We start from the raw sequence: 25,121 nt of genomic DNA on the forward strand, positions 1-25,121 counted from the left end.
CACTTGGGAGCAAGCAAACTGAAATTCCCATCCAAAAGGATACATAATGTATGAACAGATCAAACGTGTTAAGTTGGCAGCGCTGCCATCTGTTCAATCCTCTGCTGCACGTTGACCAGGCTCCCCTCCCCAAAGGCTCTGGGAAAGGGAAGGGTGGCAGCAGAGGGGAGTTTTTCCTTCAGCACCCCCCCCCCAGCCGCCACCCTCCACCTTTCCCTGCTGCTTAAACCTCCCAGGGATGGTGGAAAGGAGAAACCAGTTGGGGGGGGGGAGACGGGGGGGGCTGAAATCCACATGGATTGCAGGCCCAGCAAAAGAGGGGCTGCTGCCCAGAGGGCTCCCTGCGCCTCCCTCCCCCAATTGCATCGCCTGTCTAGAGGGAGCCTTGAGACTGGACAGCAACAGCCAGACCTCTGGGGGGCCTTTCACCTGCCCCCTTCTGGATAAGTGGGTCTTCCACATCCAGGAGCAGTCTACCCCAATCCCCAGGCATTTAAAGGCACCTAGCAGAAAGAGGTTTCCCCCAATGAGATGGTCCCTCTGGGGGGACAGATAACAGGCAGGAGACAAACTCACAGCCCAAGGACTCCATTGGCTGCTGCCCTCCCGGCCCTCCCATGTGTAGCTATGCACACTGCATTGCAGTGACCCCTATTGAGAAGATACAGGCATTACAGCGCAGTGAATCACTGGAGCCGTTTGGAAAAACAGTGGGGAATTAAAGCAAGAGCCCTTAAGTTCAGGGTCTCTCCCAAAAGGCCCAATTCTCTGTGAGAGCCGGACCAGATTGGAAATATACCTGAGGGTGGGGCAGGTTGCTCCCTCTCTCCCCTCTCAACCGCATACCCAAACCGAAGGGAGGGAGGGAGGCGCTGCAGCAGGCAGAGGGCAGGCGAAGGGATCGTCCAATCTCCCTCATCACCTACACACCTTGGCTATTATCTGCAAGACCCCCGGGGAGGCTCCCCTGTGCCAAGGGAGGCCTCTATCTAGAGCCTGAAGGGCAGCAGGGCAAGTAGCCCCTGAAGGGACCTGCAACTCCCCTCCCGCTTCTGCCAAACCAGGTAGAAACATCTGCAGTTCGCAGATGCTGTTTACACAGAATTATTATCCCAATTACCAACGTAATTGCTTGCATCTTCGGAATGGTGTGTTTTCGATGGAAACAAGCGAGGGGATTATTTATTGAATGTCTCCAGAATGCTTGTGCAGCTAAATTAGAATTACTCTTCCTGGGGAGGCCCCAGCCATGCAGCCCACCCACCCACCCCACTTTCGGGGATCAGATGAGTCTCCAAGACTGTCTGCCTCCTTTCCGGCTTCCCTCCCAGCCAGCCGCCTGCCCCGGGGCCCGTCAGCTCTGCCGCTGTATCCAAAGCCAGCCGAGGGGCTCTCCACCCCCAAACAGCCCCGTCGGGCCCCCTCCGTTGCTGGGGAAGCTTGCCAGGCGCTCCAACACCCCCACAGCCAACTTTGGAGGTGCCTTTTATGAGCCAAATTCTCCTCCTTTCCCCAGCAACTACACCGCTATTCAGAGGGTCCCCGAGCCCCCAGCCCCCTCCCAATAACAGATGCCAAGGGCAAGGCTTGGTAATTACAACCAGCTAACGCCCTCCGTTAATCAACGAAGGGCCTTAATTACACTCCACGCCCTTCCGGAGAAAGCGGCCTCTCTGCACTCCTTGGAAAGGAGAGGCCGGGCAGGAAGCAGCTCAGGGTTCAAGGGTCATCGAAGAAGGGCTGGGATCTCCAGGGCTGGGAGAAGCTTGCCAAGTGTGGAGCTTTTCCTTCAAGCTTAGGATCGATTCACAACCTTGGTGTGGAGGCCAAGAGGCTCCACTCCTCACCTGCCTGCGAAGCTGGGCCCACTCCTCCTGGCTCCCTGGTGGACCCGGGTCTGCCCCAGAGGTCTCCAGCAGCAGCTGGACATCTGCCAGCAAGGCGTGGGTCCTTTTCAGGTCACGGCGGAGTCGCTTCTCCACGTCGAAGTCCCGGTGGCCGATCTGAAGGAAGGAAGGAAGGAAGGAAGGAAGGAAGTGGGGAGGCCCTTGTATTTGGGCCTGCAGAGTGTGCAGCCTCTGGGCGCCGCTGTCAGGGGCGAGTCCAGCGGGAGAACCCCGGTGCCGGAGGTGCCCCCCGGGCCCGCTGGGTGGCTGCCCTTCGCTCACCTGCTCACAGAGGGTGGCAACCAGGCCCTCCAAATCCCGCTTCTCGCGCAGGAGGCTCTGCTTCTCGTCACACTCCTGTTCGCACTGCATCTCCAGCTGGCGAAGCTGCAGCCAAGCCAAAGGGAGACATGAGGGGGCCTCTCAGGCTGGGAGGGGACACACCCAGAGAGCACCCCCCTCGCCCCTCCCAGGCAGGCCCTACCCGCTTCTGGCAAGACTTGCGGGTGTCCTCCAGCTCCTCCTCCTTGTCTTCCAGCTTCTTCTGGTGAATTTGCTTCGTCTGCTCGATCTCCAGCTCCAGCCTCAGGTGCAGCTGGAGGGGACAACCAGGATGAGGGAAAGCAGGGGTTATGGTGGGCCGGTGCCCCCTGCAGAGGGGAAGAAGGGAGCCTCACCTGCTCCAGCTGCTCCACAGCCCTGGCCTGCTGGCTCAGCTCCTGCTGCTGCTCCTGGGTCCTGCATTCGAGATCCCACAGCTTCTTCTGCAGGGCGGCTGGGGCGTCCAGGCTGGCAGGGTTGCTGAGCTCCTCCACTTGGCAGCTGAGCGTTGCGACCCGCTGGCCCAGGCCCTCGTTTTCCAACTCTTTTTGCTGCCAGGTTGCGGGGGGGGGGGGAGGGAAAGCAGGAATGTGTGTGGAGAAGACCTGGGAGAGCCAGCCTCTTCTGGAGCCTGGGCCGAGGTCCAGGGGTCTTGCCAGCAGCCCCCCCCCCCACTCATTTGGGGCATTGGGGTTCAGCCCGGCAGAAAGGTGGCACGGCCAGGCTCCCCTGGGCCCCCCTGGGCCTCACCTCCAGCCTCTGCCGCAGGCGGCCCAGCTGGAACTGGAGGACGGAGTTCTCCTGCGCCACTTTCTCACGGAGGCTCTTCTCAAAGGCCGACCCTCCCAGCGCCTGGGCCAGCTGCAGGTCGAACCTGCGAGGCAATGGGGACTTTGGGGGCAGAGGGCCTGGCATGCCTGGGAGCTGGTGGAGCTCAGCCTCCCCCCCCCCCAGTGCCAACAAGAGTCCCAGCACCAAGAGCGAAAACAGCGTGTTTGGGCCCAAGGGAAGAAGGAATCCACCTCCCTGCTGTCGGTCCAGTTTTGGGAAAGCAGCGGGGCAGGACGCCCTGGGAAGCCCCTCCTTCCTGGGCCCTCTGCTCACAGGAGAACCCTGCCAGGAAAGACCCCCAACACGTGCCCCCCAGCCTCATCCTGCCCAAAGAGGATGCGTGGAGCGTCGATGGCTCCTGCGGGAGGCAGACTGACTTCTTCTGCTTCTTCTCCAGCTCGTGGCTGCGGCTCTGCTGGTTCTCCATCAGCACCCGCGTGTCCTCCAGCTCGCAGGTCAGCTGCTGGCACTTCCGCTTCAGTTGCTGGGCTGAGCGCCTGGCCTCCTCGTACAGTTGCTGGGCCTGGCTGAGCTGCAAAGCAGGGAGGCCCCCGTGAAGCGCCTAGCCCGTCCCCCTCCATGGCTCATCACGGGGGCCACACACCTGCCGCTGCCCCCACCGCAGGGCTGCTCGGAAGCCCCCTAAGGCTGCCCACGCCAGCCGCCTCGTCCCTGGCACGGGTGAGGCCTTTGGGTGCTGCGGTGTGACTCCCAAATCCCCCGGGGACTTTGCCCGGGATTAGCCCTTCTGGGGGACGAGCAGTTCTGGCCGAGGCACCGGGAGGCCAAAGGCAGCAGCGGGGCACTGGTGGGAAGGCCGCATGCATGTTTACACGCGCGTGTGCCCCCTCCGTGGCCTGCCTTTTGCTCCATGTCCACTTTGGACAGCTGCTCCCGCTCCAGCCTCTCCTCCAGCTGGGCGATCCTTTTGCGCAGGAAGGCGGCCTCGGTCTCTGCGCAGTCCAGGCGCATCTGCCACTCGTGCCCTGTCGGTGTGAGAGGATCCGCATTTGCGCAGCCGGCCTGCCAAGCCCAACCCTGGGGGGGCTGCTGGCACCCACCCAAAGGCAGCCCCCCCCCCCCGGGATGCACTGCCCTCCTGCGCAATTCAGACTGCCAGAAAGGGAGCAGCCGGTCTCAAACGTTTTGGCCTCAGGGACCCTCTGCAGCCTTAAAAATGAGCCCCAGGAGTTCTGGGTCCCATGGATCCGAAGCGCCCCGTGAGCCATGATTCCGTGAGCCTGAGAGGGTCGCAGAGCCCAGCAGTGCTGAAGTCTCCAAACCTTCCCAGGCAGGTCTTGCTCGGAGGGAGCCGGCCGCCTTTCACACTGGCCATAACCTTGGATGCTGCGCTCAGCCGGCTGGCTCCCAAGGCGTCCTGACAGATCTGGGGCAGGGCTTCTCTGGGGCGGTCAGGGGCGCCTCGTGGCTTGACTCAGACTGACAGGTCCCGGCACCCCCACTGCTCCACCTGCCCCTCTCCGCCCCTCAAAAGGATGGCAGAGACAGGTGTCGCTTGGGAGAGCTGTCAGGCGCCCTGCAATCCCCAGAGGCCAAAGGTAGCCGGGTGTTGGGGGGAGGGGAGGGTCGCCCCAGATCCTGCTGACATGCTGTGTGTGTGTGGGGGGGCTGCCTCCCACCTTTCCCAGAGCTCTTGGCCTCGATCTCTCGGAGCTGGAGCTGCTGCTGCGTTTCCCCCAGCTGCTTTTCGGCCTCCTCCAGCCGCTTCTGAAGCTGCAGCTGCTTGGCCTGGAAGGAAAGAGGCGTGTAGGAAGAAATCCGCCTCTTCAGCCCCGAAAGGCCGAGTCCCCGAGAGAGGCTGCAGCTCCCAGGGAAGCATGGCTGCCTGCGGGAAGATCCGTTTCAAGGGAGAGCTGGGCGCTCAGAGGCGGCCTCCTGGAGGAAGGAAGGAGAGCCAGACCGGGCCAGCCCACTTCCTCCACTCCCGTGGGGCTTTCTCAGCTGCGGACGGGCCTTCCTGCGCAATTCTTCCCTCTCTGGAAGAAGCCTCCGTGCGGCTCCTTCTCAGGCTGACCCAGAAACAGGGCCTTGGTGCTGCTTCCCCCGGGAGGGACCGAGCGGGGCCTCATTTGTGGAGGGACCCTCATGCCTGACCTGCCACCCCAAAGGAAGGACTCAGCTCTTTCCAGCAGCTGCTCCAAGATGAAGGTGGAGAGCGAGGGGATGCTTTGGCGGCCGTTTTGGTCGCTTCCGTGTGGGCCGCCCACTTTAAATGGCCAAACTCTCTGAGCCCAGCAGTGTCCGTGCCTGGTGCATTCAGGCCCCACTTTGAGGTCTCCCAGGTAGACGAGGGGGGGGGGATGACCGCAAACGCAATGGACGAACCCCAGGTGGGCTGGAAGGAGGGTAGCTGCCGGGGCCAAGAGTGGCAGGACGAGGTTATGGCTGCAGGGAGAGGCGGTGAGGATTGCTGGCAGGCAATTTGCCTTGGTGGTGCCAGGGATGAGGACCGCTGGTAGCCTCTCTGCACCCATCAACACGCCCCCAATGCACCTGCAGCTCTCCGGCTTCTTTCGCTGCCCGCAGCCTCTCGGCACGTTCTGCATCCAGCGCCTGACAGGCGACGTCTCCTTTCAAGCGTTCGTCCGACAATTCTGCCGTCAGGTCTATGACCTCAACAGAGCAGAAACAAGCGGTGGGAGGGAGCCTCCTCCAGGGACCCCCATCCTCACCCCCACCCCAGGGAAGGGAAGGAAATAAATAGGAGAACCGCCCATTGTTTTGCCCGGAACTTGGGTTCCCTGGGGGGGCTGAGAGCAAAGGCAGACTGGGACAGTCAGGAAGGTAGACCAACCGACCGACTGATGTTTCTCAACCTCTGCAATTGGATGGATGGATAGATGGATAATATAGATGATGAGAGAGAGAGACGAGGGAGGGAGGGAGAGAAAGAGGAAGGAAGAGAGAGAGGAGGGATGCAATGACAGAGAGATAATCTCACTCCACCCATGCTGGCTACTGGCTTCCAGGGGGGCTGCACCGCAATGACCGAGGGGCTCGCTGGGACTCTGGGAAAGCCGGTTTCCGATGGCGCAGCAGGGAGACCCTCTGCCCCTTTGGGCTCCGTCTGGGCTTTGGGAGAGGTGGAGGCGACACTGGGATTGTTGCTTTCCTCCTCTCACACAAATCCTCTCTGCGAGTTTATTGGAAACCATTTGATAATCTCCCGGGTGCTCGGGGCATAATGAGAGTGTTAATTAATTAATTGCTGAAAAGAGGCTGTGGCGGAATGTGCCAAACAACGGTTGTCTAATTCCCTGCACAGCTGAATGTGCAACAAATGCCTGCCAAGTTCGGGGGGGGGGGCAGAGGGGGGAGACGGGGAGGAAAAGCTGGGAAGCTGATCTGGCAAAACTCCAGCCTCTCATTGGGAAGCTGGGACGGAGCCCCCGGCTGGGCCTGGCAGAGGGAGCGGGAACCGGGTGAGGGGCATGGAGCACGCCGGCTGGAGGCTTCTTTCAGAAACGGACTCTGGAGAGGGCCAGGTGCGAAACCCTCGCGGGGCTCTCAGAATGGGACCAGGGCAGTTTGCAAGGCAAGGGCGAGAGCGTTAAGAAGACGCCTTGCCTTTGCCCCAGGCATGACGGCGACCGAGGATCCGCTCGGTTTTGCCTCAGTCATGAAAGCGGATTGTATCTGCCCTGCCCTCTTTCCCCTCCGCTCCTCCTCCTACCCGGGACAGAGTTCTGGGCCTTCCCCACTGGGCCAGGCCAAGTGCAGGTGTGCCACGTTCACCCTCCCTCCTCCGTCACTCTGTGGCACAAGCGCGGGTTGCAGTGCTGCCCCAAGAGGCCTGAATGGGCAGCTGCTGACTTCGCTCAGTCTCAGGAAGATTTTTTTTGGGGGCAAGACTGGTATTTCAGAGAGCGAAAGCCCCCTTGGACTATTTGTGCCCGGAGACCCTGCCACCAGTTGAAACCAACCTGTGGGGGCAGAGCTTGTCCATGCTGGCACCATCTCCATAACTGCCCACAGACACGCCCCCAATGCTAGAAAAAAGCTTCAAGGATCCCCCCACCCATTCCTTGTTCACAGGGACACCTCCGAACATGCAATCCAAGCAGCTCCTGGGTCTGCCAATGCAGTGCCACCGCCTACCTTGGTTTCCAGCAATTCGGTGCTCTGCCGAAACTCCTGGCGGGAAATTTCTGAATTTTCCAACTTCTTTTGGAGCATTGCAAGTTCCTCCTGAGAGGGAGGGAGGGAGGGAGGGAGGGGAAAGGGAAGTGGGTTCTTCAGGGCTTATTCACCACCTGCAACCTTGCGTGCAGGACCAGTCTGCCTGCAGGGGCTGCAGGAGCACCTCCCCAAAGGGGGTCAACGGCCCATCGGCTGCTGGGTCTGCCTTGGGCCGGGGATGGCAGCCAAGGCAGCGGGGGGTGCCCGGTGGGGGTGCCAGAACCTCCCTTTGGGAGAACCCGCTTAGCTCAGCTGAATCCTGCCGAATCCAAGGACAACCGGGATTGGAGCCTTGACCCGCTTGTTCTCCCGGCAAGCCAGGTACCTCCTTGACTTGGAGCTGGCTTTCTGCCAGGCTGATGGTCAGGAGTGGCCGGATGCCACACATCAGCTGCCACCACGGCCAGCTCTTCACGGCTCGGTAGACGGCCAGGTTCTTCTGGATGCATCGGGCAGCCAGGCAATGGATCTGAAGCGGGGGGACGACACCTCAGGGCCAGGGATTAAGGCCACCCCCAGTGGCAGCCGGAGGCCCGAGAGAGACGGGACGGGAGCCCCCCAGGTTCCCTCTGCTGAAAGCCACCAGGGCGGCCCTCCCCCGCTGCAGAGCAGGGCTACCTTCAACTTCCTGAACCTCTGGCGGGAGAGGAAGCCCCTGCAGGCCGCCTGGAGCGGGACCAGGCTCTGGGAGACCAGCTTCTCTCGCTGCTTCTCCAGCCGCGGAAGGACGCCGGTCTTCAGGAAGACCTGCCAAGGGGGTCGGAGGGTGAAGCGGCCGTCTCTCAGCAGGCAGGCGAGAAGCCCCAGGCAGGATGCCCCCAGTACCTGAGTGCGGCCCAGCGCAACGCTCTTCTTCTCCAAATCGAGGGCCCGGAAGAGCTCCTCCAGAGCCTGCAGAGGGGAAGAGCACACAGTCCCTCCAAGCCCGAAATCTCCGGGAGGAGCCGCCCCACAAAGGGCTGGGATGCCCCCTCTTGACTGCTGGCATCGCCCAACTAGAGATCGGGACATTGTCTCTCTCTCTCTCTCTCTCTCTCTTATGGCTCAGGAGAGCCGGGGTCATTTCGGACGTCACAGGGGAGAAAGTCGCCCGGCCCCTGCGCCCCCCACGTCTTCAGCTGCTGGGCCTCCCTTTGGGGTTCCTTTGTGGGGAGACTCGGGCTGGAAGCTGGAATTGAACCTGGGAAGCTTCCGCCCCCCTCCCCCCATTCCTTGTGCCACTCAGACCCCCCAGAACTCAAGAAACCCCCGGGCAGGTGAGGGAGCTGGAGCGCTTGTCGAATGAGTCTCCCTGCAGCGCCACCTGCCAAGCGCCCTTGCTCAGTCCTCCGCCTGAACCCCACCCGCTGAGAGGATCCACGGGGCGGCTGCTTTCCCGGCACAAGGCCTGCGCACGCTTCCTTCCCGGGCGCCCGCTTCACGGCCAGCAGGCGGACGGGCCTGGTGGTCGGCTCTCCTGTTGTGTGGCTGAAGCTGCCGTGGCCCCCTGGGCTCACCCCTCCCCCCGTCCCTTCTCCGGGGCTTCTGACCTTCTTCTCATCCGGCAGCTCATAGGCCGAGGTGAACTTCTTCATCTCCGGCTGAGCCAAGCCCTGGAAGCGCCGCCGGAACTGGGTCAGCTCCATGCGATCCGCATAGCCTGCCCGAGCAGAAACGGAGGTGAGGCGCTTGGCCCCCCAGACCCCGCCACACCCACCCAAAAGAGCCCGGAGGAGCAAGTCCCACCTTGCCCGTTCAGTTTAACACCTGTCTCCCAACCCAAAGAGCCGAGTCCTGGCCAGGCCCCAGAAATCCCCCTGCACCCCCAGCTGGAAATTAAACAGGGGGCATGGGGGGGGGCAGGTTTTTGTAAGATTGATAGGGGGCTTTGCAGCACCCCAGGCCCAGAGATCCCACAGGGAAAGAGCTCCTAGGGCGGCATCCCCTGGAACTTGCCCTGCGGCGTCTACATGCTTTGCTCCGGGCTGTCGCTTGTACGGCTTCTGCTGGGTTTTATTGACATTACAGCCGTTTCTGAGATTTACGCTGCTCTTTTATTGAATTTCATGGTGTTTGCACTTATTATTTTAAAGAGTGCGCTGTCCTGGGAACCATGTGCAGAAACACACTTTATAAATCCCCCCAAAACAAACAAGCAAAGAGAAGTGGCATTTTGTCATTGCAAACACCAACAAGCTGCTCAGAAAGGAAAGAGATTTGGGGCAGCACGAACCAGCCAGCCATGTGGAGGGGGGGGGGAACATCCTAGCGCCCCCTGCCCAGTTCTCTGGTGACTACAATGCCCAAAATTCCCAGCTAGAAGTTGGTCTTGGCCGCTTCTAGGCTTCCTTCCACAGTCAGGCCAAACTTCCCCACTTCCTGTCTCCGTCAGTCGCCTTTCGTGTAACCTGCACCACAACTGCACCAGCCAGGAAGGGGGCTGACATCCCACCCCCCCAGCACCGCCCTTCCTTGCACTCGGCAGGGGGACCCCAAAACCTCCCTTCCGCACCAATTCTGTGGAGCCGCAAGGCCTCCAGGATCAGGCTGCCGGAGAGCTGGGCACGCAGGGCGGGAACGTCCCACGCCGGTCCTGGGGCGGCTTCTGAGGCCTCCGTGGGCGGCCGAGGCACTTCCGGGGTCCCCGGGTCAAGGCAATGGAGGAAGTGGATCCGAGAGCGCTTGACCAGATTGCTGAGAGCGTCCTGTGGGGAGAGGAGGGATCTTCCTTGCCTCATCGGAGGAGGCGGCAGTGGCAGCCAGGCTCCGCAGAAGCTTCGTTTCCAGGAGGATCCACCCGGAACACCCCCCAATCCTCTCAGGCTGTCCTGGGAACGAGGCGCCTGCACCTCCCAAATCCGCTCCCTCCCTTCTCGGCCACATTCACAAAGGGATTTCTGTGCACAAAGATCTGTTGGAAGCGAAGGAGGATCTCCCCGCCTCGACTCGGTTCTCCGGGTCGGAATTTCAGGAGCTGCCTTTGCAAACCGACCAACCGGGATGCAAATGGATCCACAGGGAGAAATCCAGCGCAACCGGAAGGGGATCCCAGGCCGCCCCCCAGCCCAGCCCAGGCGCTTCGCTCACCAGCTGCAGCTTGATCTGGGCGCACACCGACCTCCTCCTCACGGTGGCGAAGCTGCCACTGAAGGTTTTCCGGAGGCAGCCGCTGCGCTTCAGGGCCTGCTGGGAGTGGCCCTCCCAGCCCGCCACAGAGCGGCAGAGCAGAGGCACCTGGGCGCGTGGCAGGAAGACCTTCCTCAGAGCCCCTCTGTGGGAAGGAAGGGGGGCTGGTCAGCAGGAAGGCCCTCCCTCTCGGCCTCCCCAGACCCTCCCAAATGGGGCCCCTGGCAGCTAGTTTGGCCCAGCCGTTGGGTGGCGGGCCCGACTCTCTCTCTCGGCCTGGCTGCCGTGGGAGGGGAGCCTGTGGGCGGCCTGGGGCTTCTGGGAAGGGAGACCCACCCACCGCTTCCTCCTCACGGGTCCTTTTTCCCTGGAGCCTGAGCCTCCCCCCAGATCCAAACCTCCTCCAGGGTGAGCCAGAAGCTGACCCACATCGGTGGCCTTTTCCCATAGGGGCTCCTGCCTTTCTCCCTGGCCGAAGGGCAGGGGAGCCGAGGGCTGGTTTGCCCCTGGCCTTTCATGCCCCCCTCCCCGAATGAACGTCTACCACCCGTCCCAGTTCAAATAAAGCTGTTTTGGCAAGGCCCGCGAGAGGCAGGAGAGGGCAAGACAGCCGGGCCCGGCTCCAACCCCCTCCTGGCCCCCTTCCATTGGCACCTGTGCCTTCCTTGCTTGCACAGTTTGGCGCAAAGATGGCGAGCACCAATGCTCAATGGGCATTGACCCAGACAGCAGACAGCTTCCTGGCCACCCTGGGAAGCTCACCTGCCCCCCCCCGGGCAGGCAGGCAGGCAACCCCTGAGGCCGTCTCAGACCACGGGCCCCCTCCCTCCCTCCCCCCACTCACTCACATCTTGGACTGCTGCAGGAGCTGGATGGCGTTTTGCACGGAGAGGTTCCACTTGGCCTTGCTCACCCAGCCGGTGGCATCGTAGCGGACGGGGTCCTTGCCCAGCCGGTGGGCAACCTCAAACTGCAGGGGCTGCTCACACCTGCGCAGGACCCCCTGCTCTGCAGCGAAGAGGCGGAGTAAGGCTTAGCTGCTCGGCCGGGGTGCGGGAGGATGGAGGGCTCAGAGGGCCAGGCAGTCTCTGTGCCACGGCCTTGCTGGGCACGAAGTGGGCAGCCCTCCCATGGAATGCCCTGGAAGGAGAGACCCTGAGAGGCCCCAAGGCCGCCCCTGAGGAAGGGGAGAGCCCCCCTTTGCCCTCCCCTCCGGCCTTACCTTCCTTCCCAAAGGCTGAGCACAGGCGGTCGAGGGCTCTGCTGTCGCTGGAGCCCTGCATCAGGGCCTCCTCGTCCAGGATCCAGAGCAGGCCCTGGGGGTCCTCCGAGGGCCCCCCGGAAGAGGGAGGCATCTAAAGGGGGACAGACCGGCTGAGCTACGTGGCATCAGCCCCCCAGCATCCCCCTCCCCCGACCCTCCTGTCCCACTGAGGTTTGGAACAAATTTGCTGTGGTTTGTTAATCACTAATGATTACTCATTTTAATTATCCTTTATTTATTGGGGGCTACATACGTATTATTATATCATTCCATCTGTACAGGAAATATTACATTTTCCTCCTAGCAATCTGCAGGTTGGCGAGGGGGAAGCAGATTTGTCAGCTCCTCATAATTTTGTTGGGGGAGGGGGAAAGGTCTGCTTCTCCCTCCCTGCATCCATTGTGGCCACGGTGGATCTGTCCCTCCAGGTCAAGCACAGCCATGCCGACCAGGGGCAGCAGCGTGCCAGTTAATGCCATCCTGGAATCCCTTGGGGCCCCCTTCCCCTGGCTCCTGGGCCTCTCACAGCACGGGCACAGAGCACCCGGGGGATTTCTGAATCGTCGGGCAGGGAAGGGCACTCAGAGCCCTAACCTTCTTCTGTCCACCTTCTCTGGCGCTGAGGGCTCCTCCCTAGCTGGACTGGCATCCTTGGGGGCAAAGCTTCCCCCAGATGTGCTGCTCTGGGTGGGTTTTACCAACCCTCCCACCTCTCTCGCTTCGTGCCAGCCCTGCACCCGAAGCCTCCAGCGCTGCTCTTGGCACCAGGAAGGCTTTGCCCTGCCAACAAACCCTCGGCAAGCAGCCCCCAGCCTCCGAATTACCTGGGACGGGTTCTGATCCACGAGGGCCACCGTGGAGGCTGGCAAGAGCTCAGGCAGGTCAAAAGGCACCTCCACGTTTTCCTAGGAAACAGTGACCGGGGGGGGGGAGGCTGGGGCTTGGAAGGAGTCCTCTTTTCTCTTCTTCCCCACTGCCCCCCATCTTTTCCTCTAAGCCTTCGCTTGGCCTTTGGCCTTTCCCCCAAGCCGTTCTTGGCCGGAGAGGGACAGCAGGGGGGCCAAGGTCCAGCAAGCCCCCGAGTGGGGGAGGGGGACTGGGACACTGCAGGAGATCCCCCTCCCCTGGCCTGGGAGACCCTCCCGGGGGCAAAGCTGCAGGGTGGGTGCCTCACCTCCTGGTACCTGCCCACTTCGGACTCCAGGCTGGCCCTGTAGAAGAGCCCCTGCAAGCGCTCCTGCCCGTAGTTGTGGCAGAACTCCTCAAAGGTGGCCGCCCGCTTTCTCTTCTGATGCCGGGGGCTGAGGAAGCCAGGGGTGTCCACCACCATCAGGGAGGCCATGGAGAGCTGGCTGGAGGAGAAGGACCTGCAAGGGAGGAGGAGGGCTCCCCCGTTACACCCCCGTTTCTGGGGGCTGCTTGCTTTCCCCAGCCAGACTGAGACCTTCGCCTGAATCCCGCAAAGCCACATCCATTATTAATCCATCGCAGCCCCCCCCCCCGCAGCTTCCCTCCCCCCCCTGCCTGCTGCGGCAGAGTCCGCTCCACCTGGAAGCCCCTCTGCGTCTGGGGAGGGGCTACACACGGGGGCGTGTTCCTCTCCTGACTGGCCTTGGTCTCCTGGGGCATCCTACCCGTTGAATGGGTTATTATTATGGCCCTCCCGCCTCGGGTGCCGAAGGGCTGCCCACCTGTTGACCAGCATCACCACGGCCGCAAAGAGCTCCTCGTAGAGGCCAGCAGCCATGCCCTCCAGGCACTCCACCCCGCTCAGCTTGGGGCCTGGGGAAGAAAAGGACTAGTGGGTGGGGATCCCCTCCAGCGGGACCCCCAGCCAAGCTGCCCACAAGCAGAACAGAAGACCTTAAGGATCCACGAAGGGATCCCCCCGCAACCTATCTCTCGAGGTGAGGGCCAGAGGGATCGTGGTTGTTATCAGGGGCAGCCGCAGTTTTGATATCCCCAGTCACTGTGTCATTGGCCACCTGGGCTGATTCGACCGCTGGCCTGGGACTGCAGCAAACCCCTCCCCCTCCCAAGGAAAGGGGCTGGGGGGGGGGCTCCTTGGCTTTGGAGGGACCACGTGGCTCTGAGTCCAGTCACGAAACTGCTCCCCCCCCCCCAATGAAGTAACCAGCTGAGGTGTCCAATTTCCTTGGACAATGGAAAGGAGGGACGAGGCCATTTTTATTGCAAAGCAAATAACACAAGAAGAACTAAGAATTCAAGACCTCCCGAATTGTCCCCTCGTGGATGTTGGCTTTGCCCCCCTACGACAGAAACGTCCCTGCCTTCTCCTCCAACGGGGAGGGGCAGAAGCCCCCTGCCAATCCTCAGCAGGGCCCAGCAACAAACCAGCCAAGCAGGTGTCTCACCTGGCACCTGGTCCGGTTGCTAGGAGACCATCTGAGGCTTACTGGCTGCCTCCCAATTGGCAGCAGCACCACGGCTTGGTCCAGTCCCAACCAAGAGCTGGTTGCGACACAGTGCACAATAGCCGGCTTAGGGGAGGGAGGGGGATGGAAAGGCAGCTGGAAAAGGGGAAGGGGATTTGGCCCAGGGAGGGAGCGCCACTGATCTGGGAGGAGCGTCCAGGGCCTCAGAGGCTGCCTCCTTCCTTCCTTCCTGTTCACACCTCCCAGGTGTCTCCCTGTGTGGAGGTAGGCCTCACAGGTGGGGTGGGGGGTGTGTGAGGGGGGTGCAAGCAGAAAGAGTCAGGGGTCTCCCTGAGGAAAGAAGAACAGGGCTGCAAAGGGTCCAGGCGCAGAGCTTGGAGCCCCACCCGGGGTCAAGGGGCCTGGGAGGAGACCAAGGAGAAAGCACGCTGGGGGGCGGAGGGGGCAGGGGAGCAGCCATACCGTCCGGGGTTCCTCCAAGTGGGCTCCCGCGGTGACCTGCTCCAGGATGCGTTGCAGGTGGTGCTTGAAGACGGCCGTGGAAAGCTCCTCCGCCTCGCAGCCCAGGACGTCCGCCGCCTGGTTGGCCCACTCGAACTTCAGGAACTGTTTCCTGCCCACTGGAGGAAGAGGAGGAGAGCCTGGCCATGCGGAACCGCTGCCCGCTACCCCGGGAGTCCTGGAATGGCCAGTGGAGGGCGGGGGCAGAGGGTGACTGAGCCGTGGCTGGGGGCCCCCACACCTTCCCCAGGCCCAGCGAAGGTGGTGATGCACCCCCAGGCTCAGCCAACCAAGGCCCAGCCGCTGCGGCCACTTCCCAGTCCTCAAAAGCGAGTGAGGAGGAGCTGCCAGGCGCCCCCATTGCAACAGCATCACTGAGGGGCCACCACCATTACCGCCTGCCTGCCTGCCTGCCTGCGATCGCCCCAGCAGATTCCCTGGCCCTGCGTGCCTGTCTCTTGGAAAGGGAAGGGCATCCATCACCAGGAGAGACTGCAGCCTCCCCCACCCCAAAGAAGTTAGGAGCAACTCCGCAGCTTCTCTCTCTCTCTCTCTCTCTCCATCTTAAGAGGGCCTTGCAAACAGGAGGAGTCTCTTTCCGTCAAAGAAACTCCCGCCCAGCTCAAGGGACGAGCAGGGAAGGAAGCCGGAAGACGGCTGGCCAGGCCAGCAGAGGAGACCTGGGTGGGGGCCTCACAGCCGGCCAAAGGGATCCAAGAGGGCGCCTGAGCCCGTCTATAATCCCCTGGGCACCTGGAACGGGCCCGGGAGAGCGGAGGGATTGGATCTCGCTGGCCAGCTGCAGACCCAGAAGCCAGGAGGCCTTTCGACTAAGGCCAGGGAGACCCAGGGCTCTACGGCCCTCGGCCTCAGCAACGGTGCCTCTTCCGGCCAGGAGGGCCTTCACCAGCCTCGCCCAGTAAGTCGGTGCCACTCGCATCCCCTCGCCTTTGGGGGCAGGGCCAGGGCAGGGGCTGCCCCCCCCCTTCCTGGCTGTACCTTTGCAGACACCAGCAGCCCCCAGGTGATAAATGCCAGCCAAGACTCGCCACAGCGCTTCCTGCTCAGCCGCCTCGACTCCCAGGGTGCCCAGGGCAGCTTGGAGCTGTGCAAAGGCAGCCGAAGCCTCCCGCTTCTCTTCCCCCTGCAAGAAGGAAGAGGGTCTGGGTCCAGGGGCCATGGTACCCCTTTCTGCCCAGGCAAAGACGGAACCGGCTGGGGGAGACTTTGCCTAGAATCCCTGGGGCTGCCCCCCTCCCCGAGAGGCCTTTCCTGGCCTTCCTGCTCTCCTCTGCAAGAACTGGACTTGGAGGGAGGCTGCTAATGGAACACGGTCTCAGCGGGGGGGGGGGGGGACGACTTGCCTGACCCCCCTGGGCCCAGCGGCAGCAGCGGCGGCAGCCTTCACAGAAAGGCCCCAGTGCTGGGATCTGCATGCGGAAGCTCCCATCTCCTTCACCCAGGGGGACCCGCCCTGCCAAGGGCCCCTTTCTGCTCCCTCCTTTCCTGCCCAGGACCTGCCCCGGGGCCCACGCAAGGGCTCCCCCAGGCCACTTCAGACACGCCAATGGGGTGGGCTGCTCCTTTCCCCAGCGTGGGGTCCTCTTTTCAGAACCTCACCTGGTCAGCCGCTGGTCTCTTGCAGGCTAGTGCTGCCAAGGACAAGTGGCTAAATGCTGAAGCAACTCCCGTCGGGGAGGGGCCTCCCCAATCCCCTCCCCTCCCCTCTGCCAGGAGGCCAAGCGGAGCCGCATTCAGGAACTGGAAAGGGGCAGAGACCAGCCCTGCCCCTCCTCAGGCCCCCTCAGACTTCCTTGGGGGACACCCAGTCAGGGGAACGGTGGGACAGGGCAGGGCAGGGGATCCTCACCTTCAGGCTGGCTCTGATGCCAAAGCAGCTGTTCTCTGCCATCTGGTGCAGGTGCAAAGTGGACCTATTGGCAGAAGTTGGGGGCAAAGGGAAGCACTTGCAGAAAGCCCTGGTGCCCGGTGGGCTTGCTCAGCATCCTGGGTGCCAGTCAGAGCAACCAAGAGCTGCTCACCACCAGCAGGCCTGGTGCCCAGGCATGGCAGCCTTTCTTGGCTCTCTGGCCCCCTCTGCTGGGGAAAGGAGCACCAGCCGAGCAGCAGCCTCTCCTTCGGGGAGGCCCTCGCCCAGTTCCCACAGGAGGCCGATGTGCCCCTCCCAAGCCACGCCCAGGTCCAGGGCATTCCGAGGGAGCCCGAAGGTCGCCCCGCTCCCACCTGCTGCTTCCTGCCCGGCTGCCTACCTCTGGTCCATGCCCAGCCCTGCCAGCATCTGTGAGAAGACGTTGAAGGTGCCCTCTCCCTCGGGCTGCTGCGCCACCCGGGCTCTTTCTAGCAGCATCGTCTGGGCAGCAGAGAGGAAGCGGACTCCGGGTCAGCTGAAGGGGGCACCTCACTTGGGCACAGCGAGGGGTGCCCCTTGAGCTTGGGGCTGCTGTGTCCCAGAAACCCCCCCGCCACACCCGGTGCCAGTCAACCCTCTTACCTGGAGGTGAGCAGCGGTTACGTGCCCAGAGGCACTGAAATCCAGCGCCAGGACCATGGAGAAGCGGGTTGAGGCTCTGTTGGGCCCAGCGGACACAGTGCCAAAGGCTCTGAGCACGGTGAACACGGCCTGGATCTTCTCCACTGCAAACCCAAAACAGAATGCAGGCGGGGCCCTCACTGCCACCCTCCCTCCGGGACACGAAGGCTGCTGGGCGGGGGTGGAGGTGGGGGGCTGGCCGGAGCGTGGCCTACCTGTGACCCGGTTGTCCACGCTGCCCGCGGTGGCCACAAGGTACTCCAGGATGTTCTGGCAAGTGGTGGTCTTCCCCGTGTTGCTTCTGCCCAGGGCCACGATGGCCTGGTCCTGCCGCTGCGCCAGCATGCCCCAGTAGGCCCTCTGCGCCACCGCAAAGATGTGTGGAGACATCCTGTGCCTCCTGCCTTGGAAGGCCTGGGAAAATAATGTGGGCTGGTGCGTTCTGTGCACAACCACGGTGGGCCCCGCCAGAGGGGCCCCAGGGCAATGTCTGCCCCCTTCGCCCAACCGTCCGGTTACCGTACCTTTCTGGAGCTGCTGGCGGTGGAAGGAACCGGCCTGAGGGCCACCAAAGTGAGGGCCAGAGAAGGTGTAGGGCAGCTGCGACTGGTACCTCTGGCGGAGAACGTGGAGGACGCTCGCCTCGTTCAGGCTGACCAGGGCGGCCAGGTCCTCAGTGTAGTCCAGGCTGGGTGGATTGGCCTGTTGAGGGAGGAGGAGGAGGAGGAAGAGGAGGAGGAGGAAGGAAGCCACCTTCGCCGCCTGGCTCCCTTCTTTTCTCCCCCAGGGAAAGGATTGGGAGGGACCCCGACTGGATGCTCTCGGGACAGGCAGAGGATTGCGCCAAGGCGACCCCGTAGACAGAGTGGCCTTCAGGCGGGGGGCAGGAGCGCTCACCTTCTGCACCTCTCCTTCGCCCACCTCCACAAGGGAGCCATCGGCGTCCAGGCGAGCGCGCACGATTCCTGGAGGCAGCCCCGGCGTGCCCACGTCAGGCTTCAATTCGGTGGCTGCAGAACAAAGACGAGCTCCGATCCGGTCCCTGAGCAGCCCTTCCCCGAAGGCAGCGGGCCTCCCCACCTCAGCAGGAGGCCCAGCCCCAGGAGGGGCTCCTTGGCTCGGCTCTGGGTCCGGACAGGCCCCACGGAAGGAAAGCGGCTCTCTTCTTCAGTGACCCTGCCTGCCTCCTGCCTGCCCCAGGTGCTCCGGTCTTCACGGGGATATAGCCTGTGCACCCCCTCACCCTCGCTCACTCACCCCCCCCCCCAGTCACAAAAGCAAACAGCAAGGGGAGAATAATCTCTGCCTTTTCCTTATTTATCGCATTGATATTCCACAAGAGTTCAAGGACTCTCAGCAGCTTTCTCGATATGAAAAATTAATTAAAACATCCACGGTAGATGAAACATAAAAAAACCCTAAATCATCAAATCCTAAAATAATAAACCGTCTCAGCCACAAACATAGCAATAAAACAAGGCAAAGCATAAAACCCAGCATAAGACCTGAACTCATTCATTCCTCCCCCCACTTCCAAAGTCCCTGGGGAGGGGGCTGCTCTCCTCCCCCCGCCCCACAGCCCCTCAGCGGCACAAGCCAAACCTACCGAGAGCGAATTGATCCTTCTGAACCAGCCAGATCTTCTCCGTTTCAAACCAGACGTCCTCAGGGTCCTGCTGAAGGGGAAGAAGGCGGAGTGCTCCCAGTTTGAAATGGGGAGTGGACAGTTTCACTGGTTTCCTTGCAAAGGTGGGGTGGGAGCTCCCCAGGGACCCTCTGAGATCCCAGGAGTCTCCAGCCTCTCGGTGCCTTCGCCCCTGAAGGCCCTGCCCCACTTCAAGGCCCCCGGAAGAGGCCCCCGTGGCTGGGTGCAGTGGGGCAGTTTCCTGGAGGGCTCTGAGCCGCGGTGGCTCCGTTTCCCCCCCTTCTCAGCACAAAAGGGTCAAACCGACACTCAGGGGAGAGATGCATGCAACGGGCCTCCCTCATGGAAAGGCGGATGGGGAGAGCCAGAGGAAATCCAAACCAAGAGAAAAGGGTGAATTCTAAGCACCCTTCCCCGTTTTGGGGGCCAGAGGTGGGGAGAAGGCCCCGAGCATTCAAGCGCAGGCCCTGGAGGCCAGGCAGCTCCCCGCTCACCTTGCTGGAGTCGGGACCCTCCTCCGGAGCCCCTCGTCCTTCTTCTTTCGCTGCTCCTTCCGGGCATTTCCCCTTTATCTCGGCCGCTGCTCCAGAGGCTTCGGCTTGCTGGGCTCCTCCAGGCCCCCTCCGGGCAGCTGCCAAGGCCTCTCCTGGCCCCTCCTTGGCTTTGGCCTCGTCTCCTGCCCTCCCTGCGCTTTCTTCCCCCTTCCGCTCCCCCTTCTCTCCCAGCTCCTCTCCGTCCGCCTCTTTCCTCTTCCCCGTCCCTTTGGCCCCCCGCCTGCTTTGGCCCTTCCTTGGGCCGCCGCCTCCTTCCTGGGGCTCTCACTGCGCTTGCCCTGCGCGGCTGCCGTGTCCAGCGGGCCCTGGCTCGCCTCTGCAGTGGACGCTTTGGGGCCTCCGGCCAGGGGCACCTTCTCTTCGGCCTTGGGAGGAGCAGCCGGGCCCGGATCCGGCCCAAAGAGCTTGGCGTTCCTTCTTGGGGGCCTATCCGGAAGGGCAGGGTCTTCTTCTCCGGGAGCGCCACCCTCCCGTCCCCTGCCGGCTTCTCCCCGTTCAGCTGCCCCTTGCTGCTGGCCATGCCACCCCCCACTTCCAAGAGGTCGGCCTCCTTGATCGCAACCGGCTTGCTGAGAGGCTGGAAGCAAAGAAAAGCCGGTTGGAACTTTTGCCAGGGGACCGAAGGGCACAAAGGGGGCAGAGATTTCTCCCTGGGGGCAAAGACAGACCCTCCCCCGAGGATTCTGAGAATGGGGGAGGGGCCTCCAGGGCCACTGGCACACGGCAGGCTCCCATCCGGGCCGGCTCTGCTCCTGCGCCCAACCAGGACGCGAGCCGCCTCTCCAGAGGGGACCCCGAGGGGGGATGGCACTCCCCGGCCACTCACCTCTTCCTGGGGGTCTGAGGCGACGTCCTCTCTCAGCCTCAGGGCCTTGGACTCCTTCTCGTTCTGCCGCACGAGCTGCTTGATGAAGCCCCCAGGAATGATGGAGAAGGGCAAAGGCGGGGAGGTCAGCGGGGGGCTTCGGTCCTCTTCCCGGATCTGTTCACGCCAAGTTATTCAGTCAATCGGGGGAAATGGAAGGGGCCCCTTTGAGCAGGCCCCCACCAACCGCCCTGCCTCTGGGAACAGAAGACCCCTCCCCAACCCATGGAAGGCGCTTCAGAGACCAAGCCGAAGCCCCAGATGCGCTGCGAGGGGAGGGGGCTCTGCACATGCTCCGGAGGTCCTAATGGAACTAAACACCCCCACCCCACCCCCTGGCAAGTGGTAAGAGATAGGAAGCTGCCCGTTTCTTTGGACAGACGCGATGCTCCCGTGGCCTTCAACTCTGGGGTGGGAATTAGTTGCCAGTCCAAAGCCGAGAAGTTCATGAAAGGAAGCCAACAAGGCAGAGGAGGAATCAAGCATTAGCAGCCGGGGGGCTCAGCAGCCGCAGGGCTTTGCCTTGAGGGCCTGCCAGGGGGCCTCTGGAGGGCCCCAAAGCTCATGCGGCTCTCCACGTTGCCCCATGCAGCTGAGATCCACTTCCCTTCTGCTCCCACAGGGCGAGTCGTGACGAGATGGCCATGCTGACGAGGGGGGCCGAGCTTCACGGGTGGAGACACGCGGCGGCAGCAGCCTGCGTCCCTCTGGAGGGGGCGCACACCCAGACGGGGGCCGGAAGAAGAGGAGAGGGCGGTCAGGCTCAGCCGGCCCCTTCGGAGACCCAGGCAGGGTGGGCGCCCCAGATTGTGCCTCTGTTTTCCCAGGGCCCTGAAGGAGAGGTGGCCCCCCCCCCCGGCCCTTCTCACCCTGGTGGTCTCCTTCTCACAGGCACAGCCTCCCGCAACCCCTCCCACTCCAAGACAGGTGGGGGGCACACAACGCCTGAGGAGACAGGCTTCCCTTCCCCCAAGGCGAAGGCCCCGAGAGACCTCGACCCCTGGAGGGACCCTCCCTGGCTGAGCGGCCCATTTTCCAGGCAGCCCTCGCCCCCCAATATTCCAAGCTTGGACTCCATGCCAAGCGGCACAGCCTCCCCAAGCCTCTGGACAGGCTTCCCTGGACAACAGCCGGCTTTTCCTGCTGACCTCTTGGAAATGTAGCCTTCGCAGCTTCTAGCAGCCCCTCCCCACCCCCTGCACCTCCGCGCCCCTCAAACGCCCCAGCCAGCATCAAAGTCACCCTGCTGTGCCTGGACCCCAGGGGGGAGGGGAGGAGGAGGAGCCCAGCTGACTTCTTGGGCCATACCAGCTCCCCAGCCCCCTAAAGAGAGAAGCCCCTGCAGGGCCGGCCTGGCCTGAGCCTTCCCCTGAGAGGTGGGGGCACCCAAGGGAGGAATGCCTCAAAGGCCTCCCAGCGGCCTCAAGCGGAGCTCCGGACCCAGCGCCCTCGCAAAGAAGCCGGACTCCATCCGGAGCCCTTGGAGCAGCCGCCACCTGTCCTCTCTGCTCACACCACGGCCATCTTCCTAAGCCCCCCAGCAGCCTCCAAAGAGCCTGATCGGACCAGGCCTTCTCCTTCAACCCCCCACCCCCGCTTTGAAACTGCTCTGAGCTTTATTGAAAGGCCCCGGCGGGGGGGTGCTCAGAAGGAGCCGCCTTTTGCTCGGCTCAGAGAGGAGAGGAGAGGGGCTCCTGCTGGCCGGCCGGAGGTGGAAAGGGGGCTGTGGGCCAGAGTTGAAGGCCCTGCTCCCTTCCGGGCCCCCAGAACCTCTGAATCAGGGGCATGCTTGTTGTTCTTATTACACACACACACACACACACACACACACACACGTATTTGGCAGTCTGGCTCCTGAGAGGGCAGTCGTGGGGAGAAAAACAGGGCCTTGGATGATTTCATTTCATGAACAGGTTCAGACCAAAGGAAAACCCTCCCACCTACTGACAAGATCTAATTGCACTTTGGTGACCGGAGGAAAAGACGGTTCCGCTATTCACATTTCCAAACATGGCAATTCTGGTGGGAGGAATCTAAAGATGAGCAGAGACGGCCAGCCTCTCTCTGGCCACTGAGGAGAACTGGGAAGCAACTGGGATTCCATTTCCTGGGAGGGACAGCAACTGACTTAAAAGGGAGAAATGTTTTCAAGCATGCACTTCCGCCCTTCACGTGGACTGCCTTTTCCCAGCTTGGCCGCTCAGTCCCTGACTCTGGGCCTTGGGTGGGCGAAGAAGACCCCCCCCCCATTCCCAGCTCCCTGGCACTGCAGGTCAGCCCCCACCCCAGAGGGCTACAAGACGTGGGCACTGATTGCGGGTTCCTGCCACACGGGAGCAGCAAAGAAAACAGAAACAACTGCTCAAACGCCATTGCTCCAAGTCCCAAAAGCCCTCAAGGAAGCCCCGCCGTGCCACCCTCCGTGCCCCTACAAGACCCAGGATTCTTCGGTCCATGAGCCCCCGCCCCAAGTCACAATCACTGCACCTGTCCCCTTTTGCACTCTGACGTCTCCAGATGTGGGGTACAGAAAGTCTCCCTTCCACAGGCCCACGTAAAACATGCTGGAGTCCCCTTTCGAAGGAAAAGCCTTTGGGCGCCTGAGAGTCCATGGGGCTGATTTCCAAGCCAGCCAGGCCCGTCGTCTCCCAAGACCCAACTGGGGTCGGCTGCTGAAGGCCTTCCAGGACCCAGAGGCCTTTCCTGATTTACAGGGACACACAGCCCCGCCCTTCCCCCAGCTCCCAGGTTATCAGGGAAAATCCCCTGGCGCTTCCCAGGGTCTGAGCTGGTTCGTTCTTCGCACTGGGGGTCGGGGGTGTCTCTAGGGACGGCTTTCCCAGGAACGTGTCTGGGAAATGAGGGCCTTCCCCCTCCTGGCTGGGTGCCCCTGTTTTCCTCGGGGGGCACCGAGAGCAAAGAGAAGCCCTGTCCACGTCTGGTGGACACTCTTCCGGGGAGAAAGGAGGGCAGGAGGGGACCTTCTCCCCAGCTGGGCTGCCCCAGAGCCCAGGCTGAAGGAAGGCCCTGCTCAGCCATTGCTCTCCAACGCTGTTCTTTGAGCCTTGCTAAAAATAGCCACCTGCTGACCCTCAGGCTGGCATTTGGGAGGCCAAGGCAGAGTCCACCCAGACCTTCTCCCCAGATTCCCCCCACACACACACACACTCCATGCAGCCACAGAGGTCACTTACCTTCTCTTTCAGCCGCCTGGCTGACCACAGACGAGGGGCTTCCTACACAAAGAGCCCTGGGCCCAGCAGCAGCCACAGGTTCCCACCAGGCAGGAAGAAACAGGAGGAGGAGGAGGGAGAAGTGGCTAAGAGGACCCCTCCCCTCCCACCCACCCCAGATGAGAGCCAGCAGCTGAACAGGAGGACATGTCATGGCTAAAAATACCCCCGGGTGTCAGGCTGCCTGCCTGCCTGCCTGCTGGCGACAGAGGCACCCCGCCAACCAGCTGGACAGGGAAGGGAGGACTGGTGCCCTCTCCCTGGGGCACACTCTGGGGGTCAGCCCCTGCGCGTATGGCCTGGGGCACCCACCCACCCAGAAGAACAGGGGTACGAGGTGGGTTTGGGCTCTGAATTCTGTCACTCAGGCTGAATCCTACCAAGCGGAGAGGGGCTATTCCCCAGGCAGCCAAGTCAAGGGACACAACGAACCACAAACCATTAATAGTATCACCCACCACAGCCACCACTTCTAGACCTCACTCCCAAGAGCATTGAGGGGAACGAATAATCCCTTTTGGCCAAGGGCTATTCCAGATCGTCTACTGCCAGAAGTCTTGGATCCCTGGATCCTTTTTCAAGCCCCCCCCACCTTTAGCCGTCAGCTGGTACAGCCCAATCGACCCCCACACCGCTTACTTTTCCAAGGGAGATCCTGACCCTGAGCAGCACTGCCCACCCTGGACTCAGTAATATGGCCTTGCCCACTTCTGCTGGGCCAGAGAGGTTGGGTGCCCTGCCAAGCAAACAGTCGGTGGCGGCCGGACTTTTGACCGGCCTTGTTTGATTTGAAGGTCTTAGCCTGTAGCTCACCGTCCATGATAATCCTGATGAGCCTCCAGACGATGGCCGTCATTGCTATTAAAAACAATCTTAGGAACAAGAATGACTTACGTGGGAGACGAAGACGCTGGTCCAAGGGCTCCCGGAAGCCTTTGTGCCGCTTCTGCTGTCCACCTGCCATCAACTCTCCCACCACGGCCACTCACACCTTGAGATCTTCATCTAGGGGAAACCAATGGCCCAGCTTAGAAACAGCCCTGCCGCGGGCACAAAAGCCCCCCCACCTCCCGTGCCAGAAATGCCAGCAAGTATCACGTACCCCAAAAATGTAAATGCGGTCTTGAAAATGCTCAACTTTCCTTTCAAGAAGGAAAAGATGATGGGCTGAGGTCTCCCAACGGTGGCTGTTCAAGAACTTCCTCCTCCTCCTGGTCTTCCAACTTACACAAACACTTCCTCTCTTCTTTAAGCTCGAAAGAGCTCTGGAGGATAATGTTTCTGTGGTCACTGGATACCCTGAAAAACCCAGCCGTCACTGGCTTTTGGGGAAGAATGTCTGGGGGATCCGCCTGGGGAGCTGACTCAACAGCGCAACTGGCTACCAGCTGCTGCCCCTCCATTAAAGGCGTCACGCTCACAACGGGGGACATTGGTCAACCTCAGGATCTGGTTCAAAAGGACAAAGTATCTCTGACTTGGCTCCTGAAAAAGACCCAACGGAGCCAATTGTCTGAATCTCTGATCAGGCCAAGGGCCCTCCTGGCCTAGTCTCCAGTGTCCCAGAATGGCCAGCCAGGCGTCCCCCGTGGAATGGATCGCACAGAAGAGCCTGGCCCAACGGAGGGTAGCACGGAAGACCCTGGGGAGGTACCTTCCTCATCGAGGACACCTGCAGGCAAATACCAGGAGGGGCCTTTGCGGGGGGGGGGCATTATGCTGTCAGTCCTCTAAGGTTTCCATCCTTGCTCATTTGCATGTGAAAATGT

General features: G+C 62.0%; 1 protein-coding gene across 1 annotated transcript in view; it reads right to left on the minus strand.

The window, feature by feature from the left end:
• Window positions 1-24,316, minus strand: part of MYO18B (myosin XVIIIB) — a 37,118-nt gene extending 12,802 nt beyond the window's left edge. The window contains 35 exon segments of the mRNA XM_087942826.1: window positions 1,848-2,003; window positions 2,169-2,273; window positions 2,371-2,481; window positions 2,564-2,758; window positions 2,958-3,081; window positions 3,416-3,570; window positions 3,900-4,024; window positions 4,679-4,787; window positions 5,553-5,672; window positions 7,158-7,247; window positions 7,564-7,707; window positions 7,857-7,985; window positions 8,064-8,129; window positions 8,768-8,877; window positions 9,730-9,922; window positions 10,305-10,488; window positions 11,192-11,351; window positions 11,566-11,698; window positions 12,432-12,512; window positions 12,782-12,974; window positions 13,299-13,405; window positions 14,466-14,623; window positions 15,504-15,648; window positions 16,375-16,438; window positions 16,775-16,875; window positions 17,017-17,159; window positions 17,271-17,469; window positions 17,580-17,630; window positions 17,632-17,757; window positions 17,953-18,065; window positions 18,662-18,979; window positions 19,195-19,831; window positions 20,081-20,236; window positions 20,642-20,826; window positions 24,247-24,316. Coding sequence (XP_087798952.1) covers window positions 1,848-2,003; window positions 2,169-2,273; window positions 2,371-2,481; window positions 2,564-2,758; window positions 2,958-3,081; window positions 3,416-3,570; window positions 3,900-4,024; window positions 4,679-4,787; window positions 5,553-5,672; window positions 7,158-7,247; window positions 7,564-7,707; window positions 7,857-7,985; window positions 8,064-8,129; window positions 8,768-8,877; window positions 9,730-9,922; window positions 10,305-10,488; window positions 11,192-11,351; window positions 11,566-11,698; window positions 12,432-12,512; window positions 12,782-12,974; window positions 13,299-13,405; window positions 14,466-14,623; window positions 15,504-15,648; window positions 16,375-16,438; window positions 16,775-16,875; window positions 17,017-17,159; window positions 17,271-17,469; window positions 17,580-17,630; window positions 17,632-17,757; window positions 17,953-18,065; window positions 18,662-18,979; window positions 19,195-19,831; window positions 20,081-20,236; window positions 20,642-20,826; window positions 24,247-24,316 — 5,256 coding nt within the window.
• Between the last annotated feature and the right edge of the window lie 805 nt (window positions 24,317-25,121).

Source organism: Notechis scutatus, chromosome 13, assembly GCF_049901735.1.
Source record: "Notechis scutatus isolate UNSWTSFEM ecotype Mainland chromosome 13, rNotScu1.2, whole genome shotgun sequence".
In the NCBI taxonomy this organism is placed as follows: Eukaryota; Metazoa; Chordata; class Lepidosauria; order Squamata; family Elapidae; genus Notechis; species Notechis scutatus.